The sequence below is a fragment of the Anser anser genome, assembly GCF_964211835.1.
Source record: "Anser anser genome assembly, chromosome: 2".
NCBI lineage: Eukaryota > Metazoa > Chordata > Aves > Anseriformes > Anatidae > Anser > Anser anser.
This window is the reverse complement of record NC_139721.1, coordinates 125,201,122-125,211,770: the sequence shown is the minus strand read 5'-3', so window position 1 is coordinate 125,211,770 and position 10,649 is coordinate 125,201,122. Positions and strand designations below refer to the sequence as shown.

At 47.3% G+C, this 10,649-nt stretch overlaps 1 protein-coding gene across 3 annotated transcripts in view; it reads left to right on the top strand.

The window, feature by feature from the left end:
- Positions 1–7,602: 7,602 nt before the first annotated feature.
- The window catches only part of PLCL2 (phospholipase C like 2), a 100,006-nt gene continuing 96,959 nt past the window's right edge, over positions 7,603–10,649 (top strand). Inside the window, exons 1-2 of one of the 3 annotated variants that reach the window (XR_014580088.1) lie at positions 7,603–7,858; positions 8,416–8,954. Coding sequence is in view for 1 of the 3 variants with exons in the window: in XM_083825113.1 (XP_083681239.1) it covers positions 8,652–8,954 (303 nt within the window). In the remaining 2 variants the exon portion in view is untranslated. Of the gene's footprint in view, positions 7,859–8,415; positions 8,955–8,975; positions 10,090–10,649 lie in introns of those variants that run through there. The other 2 variants (XM_083825113.1, XM_083825114.1) reach the window with 2 other exon arrangements.

The following is a 10,649-nucleotide window of genomic DNA, read 5'->3' as shown; positions in this document are numbered from 1 at the left end:
CGCCACCCTTTGCAGCTGTACAGAATCATTTACGTGAAATGGCTGGTATTATTACAGTGCATTTTACTGGAGAGTTCAAACAAGCTTAAAGTGTATGAGGTACCACAAAATAATTAAAACAAATGAAAATACAAGGACGCAGAATGGCAGAAATCAGTGAGGCCCATTGCTCTACGCTGGCAGATCCTTCGGGCACACACACAGCGCTTCAGTTCTTCGCTGCTCTTTGTCCTAAATTCCTTCAAGTTAGGCACCCATGCACCAGAAGGTATTTTTCCACAGAAGAAAGACGATCAAGTGTTCAGAAAGGGGGGTAGGAATTTTGGAGGTCCTGGATCCATTTTCTACTCTCGGACATTTCCTAAATTACCCGGAGAATGTCTCTGTGGTCTTCTGCAAGCAGATGGGAGATCACGCTGCTTGCGTTCCAGGCTGGATGGCTGGGGGCCAGCTCGGGACTGGGAGGTGGCACGTAGATGGCAGCAGCACTGAGCCCTCATCTTGACTGCAGCCTTCAATCTTCTCTGTAGCGCAGATACAATTAACATTAATTTAGAAAAAAACTAAATTAGTAATCTGATCTTATTCTTCGTAGATACAGAAATCTGTGTTCTGTTTCTTGGTTGGGAAGAACTCAGGAACTTATGGGAAAAAGAAGAAAAGGGGTGTTGGTGGTGTAAGTGTTTAAAGCAGCACAAACCAGACATCCTCTTCCCCAGAAAGTGACCTTATTAAATACAGAAATGACCAGTACCAAGCGGTCAAGAAGTGCACATTTAGACCCCTCATCTTCTTCTGCCAGGCAAAATGCATACAGAAACGTATCAGTAGTTTGAAAGAGAAAATCTCTTCTTCAGCCTGTGTCTGTTACTTCCTCATTGTATGTGAAGACACGTAGCTCTTGCACTGGTCTTCTTTGTATGGTCTGTCTAGTTTTCTCCTTCCCCTGTACAGTCAAAACCCTTGACAGCTAAGCAATTTCTTTGAATTTCATTGTAATAGTCTCAAGACATTCTTTACAATAATATATTTTCTTCCATCTGATAAACCCTTTTTATTTCCTTCTGACCACTTCTATCTTTTCTTCAGCTTTCCAATTTCAGTGGCTAACAGTTCTTATTCCCTTTCTCCTACCATGGCTTTCCATTTACCAGTTCCTTGGCATTATCTTCCTCTCTACTTTCACAGTTTCAACTTGCCCCTTACCTCGCAGTTTATTCTTTTTCATTTTCACTGTCCCTCAGCCACATAGTGCTATAAAATATGACAGCAATCCTGAATCTTGTTATAAATGAATGTTAATAGCTTTTACCATTCTGTCCTTTTTTTTTTCCTCCTCTCTGCTATTTTCACTTTTAAAAAATATTTTTTCTTCATCAGTCCATTGCTATATGCTAATTCTTAAGTTTTCTGGAGTTCTTTCTTCCATCCTTGGGCAGTGGCCAAGTCATTTAGGTCCTCCTTTCATCCCCTAACAGAGAGGAGGAGCTGATTGGAAGAATGAAGAATGGAAGGATTTTTTTTTTTTTTAATATGAAAATGAGTAAGAGGACTGCCAGCTGGAACAGCTTTGCTTTCCCAACCTGCTGATACCTCTACTTGCAGGCAAAAAGGTGAGAGAACTAGAAATTCTCCAGGTACTGCTTAGTCACACATTGTCCCCCTTCAGGTTACGCCTCCTGGGGACTCTTCTTCCAGGAGTACTTTGCCATAACAAACAACAGATGTGGGGAATTTCCCTTCTGTTTTTTTGGCAGAAGGAAAGTGGTAATTTCCCCTTAACTTCAGCTGCTGTTTATTCAGAAAACAAAGATGTCATTTAGGAACAGTGAGATTTTGTGCATATATGTGGATCTGAAAAATCCAGAGAATATAGTAAGTTACACTAACGCCCAGGACTCTGATTTTCATTGATGGTTTATCCACACTATAAATGCTTCAGAGAAATTAAGGAGAGCATTTTCTGCCTACCGTGCCTCTATCAGTTTGTGGTAAGAGCACAATGGATGATGCTTAGTTGAGGTCTTCCGACCAGATGTTTCAACCATAAAGCTATTTCCAGTAAAGACGTTTTGAATATGCATATGAAAGCATCTATAAATACTGTGACTTGTTAGCATTTTTATAGCTAAAAATAAAGAAAACTAATATGACTGTTGACTTCTCATATGAATACGAGAAGTTGAAAGATTAGGTAACAAATTAAATGGAGGAATTAACTTCTGTTGAGACTTGCGCTGGTTAGTGCAACGTACCCAAGGCTGCCATCTCTATCGGACAAGATCCAATGATAACTTCATGAATGTGAGCAATCCAAAAGAAATTAATGGGGTTAAGGAACTGCATTACGTTTTAGTACGGGAGACAAATCCCACTGTCCCTAGTGATGCAATCAGTCTGCCAGTCTCAAATGGCAAGAGAAACTATGTTCCACCATATGTTAGTAACCTTTAAAAAACTGTTCCAAAGGATTTGTGCTGTGTGCTATGTGGTCAGATTATTGAAATAAAATCCATTTCTGTCTTGGTGCAGGATGCATTGAATCAACTGCTGTTCTTCTTCCACCTCTTTTTGCAGGTATATACTGACAGTACTGTATGATTTCTTGTAATTCAGAAAAACGACTGGGCTGAATTGGATAATGAGGATTTTGACTGCCATTCATCGCAAGAACTTCATTCCTCTTTTATACATATTTTCCTCTGTCTGTGGTATTGTGTGTCATAAGCGTTCTAACCAGATATATCGACATGAGCCTACAGTTAACTGCTTATTAGCAGAGGTATGTATGTGTTAGATCTTGTTTTCAAAGAAAAGGCGTAACACACTGCCATTCCTACTAAGGCTGTGTAGACCCAGAGTTTTTTTCATGGACAAATTTCAGAAGGAACTCAGCTGACAAAAATCAACTTATTTTATTTACATACTCTGCTGTAAAGGGAGAGATGCAGTTTTCCTCAAAGCAGTGGAAGCGTTTAATATGTTATTGTGAAGAGAATTTGCAGAGCATATCAACCTGAAGGTACAAACTACAAGCTTTATCCTTTTTTCTATGTGAGAATTTAATGAAATACGTTGATTAGTATTAACACGGGTTAGTTTGCCAGAGCAAAGTTGAGGTTTTAAGAAGTTATAAAGTTCAGTGGGGTCAATTTTATTTGGATGCTCCTGTAATAATAAAGTCAGATTCTTCAAATTACAAGAATAGATGACTTATGAAATGCCTTATGTTCCAGAAGTCAAATGTCTCGGTATATATCCAGTAGTTACTAACAAACGTAAGGAGGGACAAAATGAAATCCAATGCTTTGCAGAATTCTGGCACTCAGCCTGTTCTGTAACTCTGTAACTTCTCCTCGGAGGACACAGTACGATGGGAGGAGACGGCAAACACAGTTTGTGTGCTGTTTTTAATGGTGCATCAGAAACACTTCAAGGGCAGATTTGTTGTTGCCCTCTCTTTTGTAAAACATGCGTGCCTCAGTTTAAATGTGCATGAAGTAGGCTTTATCCACTCTGTCTGTCTTTCTTTGTAGAAGAAGATATAATTTTTGCTCCATAGAAGCTTTACCCAATGTAACCTCTGATATTACTGTTACAAAATAAGTTTTTCCAAACTGTGGTATTAAAACCAAACAAACAAACAAAAAAAGATTTGATTTTCAGCCCTTTCAAGAGCGGCAAACAGACAACATGCTATTAGGATATGATAAACTCTCATTTCCACTTGAGATAATTCAAGATCCCAAACACAGTTACTCAAAATTAGTGCCTAGGTCAAGGCTTTCAAAAGAGGCTTAATTTCTAGTTTGCAAACTGAGGCCTTAAGGGAGCCTGATTTCCAGAAAGACCTTTATGCCTGCTCTTTTAGCTTTCCATTAAAGCATCTAGTTCAATATTTTAAAAGGCAAGGAACATTGTCAGTCAGTTTTGAAAAATCTCGACCTTTTTTAATCATATAAACAAAGAGTCTAACTTTCAGAACAATGTGACTTAAGGCTCCGTTGCAACCAACTAACCCTACAGTGAAGGTAGTGTTAGTAACAGGCAATTTAGAGAAGAGCTTTTGAATGATCCTGATTTGGAAAAACACCCCTTCTGGATTCAATAGTCTGTAGGGGAAAAGTTGGTTTACTGTTAAGCTCTTGTTAATCCTCAGCTGTCAAATTTAGTAGACTGTTAGCCAAACTAATTGGCACGATAGGTAGGACACAGAGTAAACATTCCTTAGGCTGCAATTAATAAGGCTGAAATGGTTGATCTGCTCGATAAAAAAAATCACCATACTTACTGCTAGTATAATGAACTTTCCAAAATTATAAACATAATTAATTTCAAGTACGCAATGTTAACAAATGTTTTCCAGTAAACAAATCTGGCAATTTAGCCTATGTTTGCCTACCTACATTTTTTGCTGTCTTCAGTACACATCCGTTCATATTCCCCCCACTTGCACAGTCTGCTCTTCCTATGTGCATACGACACACCTGCACTTTACAGATGTTGTATACAATAATGCATTATTTATATCTAAACTTTGCTTTGGATTAATTATGAATTAGATTCCCACTTTAATGGGACTACTTAAACATGTATACTTAATTACAAGCAAGTATAATAAACAAGAATGTGCAAGACCGTGACCTGAACAATCAAGTCAGGCAATTTAAGAAATTATCACTGGAATTGTGGAGATACTCGCAGTAAAGAAGAAACAAATTCCAAGCAGAGATGTCAGAAAACCAATTTTCAAATGAGATAATTGCTAATTAAAGCTTTTCATGTTCGGAATAAAAAATATTTAGGATATTAGCGATAATCTGGTATTTGGTTTATTTAAATACTGGTCATTTAATTACTGGTTTAAACATAGTCTGTTTCTTGGCAGGTTTCTACTGCAAGACTATTTGAGTTAGAAAAGTTCAATGGGTAATATTAGCTTAGCTGTGGAACTCTGATATTTAATAGGATTTTATGGAAATAGCTAATATGTGCACGACAGCAAGTTTTCACAGTTAAATATTGTCACAGAGGTGTCTTTTGATTCCAGTATAATCCTTATTTCATTTAACAAGTAAACAAATAAGGCCTGCCGAGGCCACTATTGAATAATAATAGCAAAGAAGTTTCTGCATGATATTCAAAAAGTTTTAGCAAAGAAAGTGTATGGTATGCGTTTGTAGAACATGCCTGCTTTGGAAACGTGAGAGCTCGCTAGGAGGTATCAACAAGATATCAAGAGCAAAGCCCACTTCGAGTAGCCACTTCTGAGACTTTGGTTTATCAGAAATGCTTCATTTTGTATATGGGAATGTTTTTTAACTTAATGCATTCAAAATGCATCTGAATAACCACTTTACTAATGTAAGAAAATTCTGTGAAACAGAATCGGGGGCAATAACAACAGTCAGGGAATGAAAAGTCACAGAAGAAATCTCAGAAATGGAGAAATAATTATTTTCTACCTCCATCTTCCTAGCACAGCTCTTATAGTTTAGTGTCTGATAGCCACATTTTTATCAGTAATTAAATTTGTACAGGATACTAGAATAAGCATGATGCTGGCACTATTATATGAATTTGCAGGCATGCGCCCTTCAGATGAGGTTAAGAAGTTTTACTAGTTCCTTTGCATTAAATCATCACTTCTGGGGCCAAAAGTCTGGCAATGTCTCCAGGTCTTGATATCGTTCATTACAGAACTGCCAAGGCTACAGTTAAATGATTTCTTTTTCACCGGTGTTATCTTGTTTCTGTACATGTCGGACAGATGAGCAGAGTTGAAAAGGGAAGTTTTTTTTTTTCTTTTTTCTCTGAGGCAGGACTGATCAAATATTGCTAAAGGCCTAAAAATCGGTGTTTTAGTATGTGCATCTTAAATAGCAAAATGATTGAAAACACATATCTTCCTCGCCAGCTTACTGGCAACGCTCCGTGACAAATGATTCTAATAACTTGTTGTACCTGGTGTGTGTAAATCTCATCCTCCAGAAGAAATGGTGATGAATCTCACGACAAAGTGTCTTCTGTAGGAATGGTTTGTGATGCGCACATCTACAGATACGGTACTAAAAGTTCCTTTAGCACTTAAGACTGCCTTTTCCTACTTAACTGGCAAGACAAGATGTTCAGGCAGGAGCAGATGTTCAGATGAGGACAAATGGTAAAATCTCCAGTTCATGAAAAACACAAACTTTGGCTATTTTAAATCTTAAGTTTAATACCAGTGTCCATCGCAGTTTGCAGCCAGAACCCTGCACTTGTCTTGGTTTTCATTTAAACTTTAGCAATGTAAATAGATTGATTATAATTAGGGACCATATGTATGAGTGATGTAGCCATGTCAGGCTCTGAGCCTCCTTGACCCGCTGGAGATGCTGCTGAATAAATAATGTTTTCCAAGTAGGATAGTACTTTCCCCCATGCTGGATAAGACTTCATGGCACCTTTTTCCTATGCTGACAAACGACACTGTCACGGACCAGAGAGTACTGATTTATAAGTAATGATTAGGGACCTTAAGCAGATTCATTCCTCAGGAGTGGGGAGGCACTTCCACAACATAAAAACAGTTCAAGAAAAGCATGTGGGTTCCTGTATCCCCTCACCTCTCGGGTGAGTTGCTGGGTCCCTTCCTTGCTGCCAAGACAATTCTTCCACAGCATCCACTGACAGCAGAAGGCGTCGCCCTCACAGCCTGCCCTGTTCTGGAGGAGAGAGCTGCTCCTTGGCGCCTGAAGGCAGGCGAAGGAAGGAGCCTTCTGAAGGCTGTGGGCCATGAGGTTGCTCCTCGGTGAGGTCCTGGAGCTGCGGGACAGGAGGTATAATGTGCTTCTCGGTGTTCCCACTGCGCGGCTCTCCGTGCTGCACAGCGAAGGGGGGATATATGCTGTCTTGCTCTGAGTACGGATGGTAGGCGCACGATGCCTGATGGCTCCAGTCAGTGATCTCCAGAGGGCAAATGGGGGCACCCAAATGAAAACCGCAAGGTTTGTGTTCAGCCTGAGCCTGGCTCCTGCGCTACGTGCTCCGGTCAAACAGTGACGGTGAGGTCGTGTGGGCTCTTCACGCCCCTACAACTCCTCACGTTGCCCAGCGCAGCAGCTCCCCGTCGCCCCCAGGGCCTGCACGCCGAGCGGAGGGCCACGCGCCTAAAATTTCAGTTTCTCTACTCAACTCGAGACCGATTTTTCAGGCAAGACGCAGCCGTATCTCGGGGTAAAAACAGCCACGACCCTTCAAACCTCTCCTCGCGCGCCGCGTCCCTTGACCCTCGGCCACGCTCCGAGCGTAAACAAACGCGTGTGGGGTGTGCAGGGCTCCCCTCGCACCTCGCCGTCCCCCAGCACCCCACACCCACACCCCGGCGGGAGGGAAGCCCCCGGCCGCCCCCAGCCCCCCCCAGCCCCCGGGAGCAGAGGGCGAGCAGCCGGCCTGCCCGAGGAGGAGCCCGGGGGCACCCCGCAGCCGGGCCCTGCCCTCGGCCCCGCGCCCCCAGCCGCCGCCGGGGGGTGCTGGCGGCGGGGCCGCCCAAGCCGCGCCGGGCCGGCCCCGTGATCGGCAGCGGCGGGCGGGGGGGAGCCGGGCCGGCTGCCTCTGCCCTGCCCCTGCCTTCCCGCAGAGTTTCCCGGCGGGGGCGGCCGGGGCCGGCTCTGCCCGCGGCGCCGCCGGCGTCTCCCCCCTGCCGGTGCCGGTGCCGGTGCCGGGGGAGGCTGCGCGGGGAGCGGGGGGAAGGCAGCTTCGGTTTCGCTCCGTATCCGGCTCCGGGCAGAGGCGGCGACCATAGCGGGGAGGAGGCGAGAGGGGGAGAAAGCGGCCACTGCGGCGGGGGGCGGCCGGCTGTCACCTTGCCGCCGAGGTGGGTAGCGGGGGGCCGGGGTGCCCCGGGGTGGCGGCCACGGGGGGCCGGGGGGCGGCTGAGGGAAGGGGGGGGGGGGGACGCCCAAAAAAAGTTGCGGGGAGCCCCGCGGCCGGCCCCGGCGGAGGGGAGCGGGGTCGCGGCCGCGCCGTGCCGTGCCCGGGGCTCTCGGGGCGGGTTTTTTCCTCCAACTTCTCTTTTCGCTCCCGCTTCTGCGATTGCGGCTTTCGGGCGAGCGCGAAAGCGGCGCCATCAGCGCCGCCGCTCGCTTCCCTGCTGAAGGCGGCGGAGGGGCGCGGGGCTCCCCCCGCATCACCCCCAAATTCCCCCCCTACCCCCTGCCCGGCGGGGCCGTGGCGGTGCGGGGGCTCGGGGCCGTCCCTCCCCTGCCTCCCCTCCCTCCCTCGCTTGTGTCCGTGTGTCCGCCCGTGCGTGTCCGTGTGTCCCCGCGGGTGCACGCCGCGCTGTGGCGCTCCCCCGCCCGCCGCCGCCGCCTCGTGTGAGCGCAGCCCGTCACGTTTCGCCTCTCTCCCTTCTTCTTCCCTTCCCTTCCCCAGGTGCTGCCCGGGGACCGAGGCGCGGCGCCCCCCCCACCCCCCCCACCCCTCATCGCCCTCCCCAGATGCGCGGCGGGGGGAGACCCGTGCCGCCGACCCCCCGGCCCTAGGCGCTCGGAAAGCGGAAGAGGAGGAAGAGGAGGAAGAAGAGGAGGAAGAGGAGGAAGAAAGAGGAGCAGCCGCCGCCGAGCCCGGGGGGCAGCGGCGAAGCCTCCGCCGTGCCCGCGGGGAGGCCGATGGCGGAGCGCGGCGGCGGCGGCGGCGGGGGGCTGCCCGCCTCCCCCGGGCCGCTGCGGGGGAAGGTGGCCTGCAGGGCAGGGGACGGCGACGGAGGAGGAGGAGGAGGAGGAGGGAGATCCCGCTTTGACAGCGCGGGCAGCGGGGTCTCCAACGGGGACTGCGCCCCGCTGGGCGCCGGCGAGGAGCCGGGATCGGCCCCCCCTGGAAGCCCGGAGAGCGGCGGCAAGGAGAAAGGGGCTCCGGGGGGGCTGCAGCGAGAGGGCAAGCCCGGCATCCCCCGGAGGAGCAGCATCATTAAGGTGAGGGCACCCGCGCCTCCCCGTGACGGCCCGGGCTCTTTCTTATCCTTTTTTTGCCTTTTTCTGTTTCATTTCCCCCCCCCTTCGGGCGAGGGGAGCCGGCTTTCCCTTTGTCAGGAGCGGACGGCGTTGCACGCTTGCACACTCGGCGGGGGGGGGCGGCGTGTTTTGGGATGGATCGGGACCGAAGGCTCGGCCAGAAGACCGTAGGGGGCTTGGGAGAGGACAACATGGGCACCGCTCTGGCAGGGAAAGGCAGGGATTACACGGTCCCCTTATTTTTTGGGATGCACCTGTGCAGAGCAATTTTGTGGCTCCATTGGCTTGTGTGTGTGACAGACACACAGCAGGTGACGGGAGATTCGGGAGCTCATTGGGCTGGGAGACAGCAGAACAGGGAGCTTTCTTCTCGTTAGCGGTGACAGCTCGTTTAACAGGAGACCGTGTTGTACTTCACCTGTAGGAACAATCTCTGTTTGTACTTAGCTCTGCGTATGCTGAATGCTGACGTTTCTGCTTGAAAAGTAGGGGGAACAGCAATGGTAGCGTGTAGATTGGTGGAAGAAGGACCAGGAGGGTTTTTTATACAGCTGCTTACACAAATACAGTTGTTCTGTTTTCTTAAACCCTTGGTTCCTGAGAGGTGGCACTTTGTCTTGGGTTGGCTGTCTGAACTCCGGTGAAAAGGTGGAGAGATCATACAGAAATGACTCAAGTTTGTGTAACGGCCGGACTAACCGTAAAGTAAAGCACAGCTCGAGGTACTTAAGAATTGAGTTTAATCAAGATCAGCTCGATCAAAATCTAGCTAGATTTGTTGTCTTCTTAAACATATCTGTGCTCCCAAAGCCAGCTTACGAAGTTGTGTTAGCCGGATAACAGAAAGACGCGTGGGGGTTCGGGGCTAGCAGCCTATCTCAAGTTGCGGCGGCGTCTCCTGGACCTTGCTCTAAGCACCAAGGGGAGAGCAAGGGCAGCCGGCAGTGGAGCACACTTGACAGCCTGCACCCACCCTTCCTGTTCAAGCAGTGATGCTGGGTGTGTACGTTTATGTGTGTGTTAAAGAAATTACAACAATGGAAACGGGGCGACTGAACTCGGTGTTGGAATAGCCTAGTATTTACTGGATTTTCTGGTGAGTTTTTAGGAGTCTGTTCAATTCCAAACACCGTTTTTTTGCCTTTTGTGGTAGCGCAGGAAAGGCAATACGTTGTTTGCAGTATGCAACGTGCCGTCGTACTACTTCGTGGTTTATGATCTGATTGTACGGCAGCCTTCTGCCTCTCCGGGGGCCAAACAAGGATACAGTACACAGGGATGTGATATGCTAAAATTGAGAATCATGAGATAAGGAAATCTGTGCTGGATTACATTTCGTGAATACGTAAGTCAAGGTTCTTAGTTTCTAGAGGAACAACAGCACTCTGGAATGTAAAATTATTCAACTTTCTGGTATTATTACTGATGAAAACTGTTTTGCAAATGTGAACAGTAATCTGTTTGGCTGCCAAGAAGTGATTGATACAACTTGGTGTTGTTGTTTGAATAGTTAGGAGTGGAAAAATCTGACAGCACTGCTTTTAAAGCTATGTGGTCCATATTTATTTTAGATATGAGTGTTTCAATGCTTCTGGGAAAAACTACTTGTCTTCAAATATGCTGAATACTCTCCTGTCTGCTTGCTTCAGCAGTTTG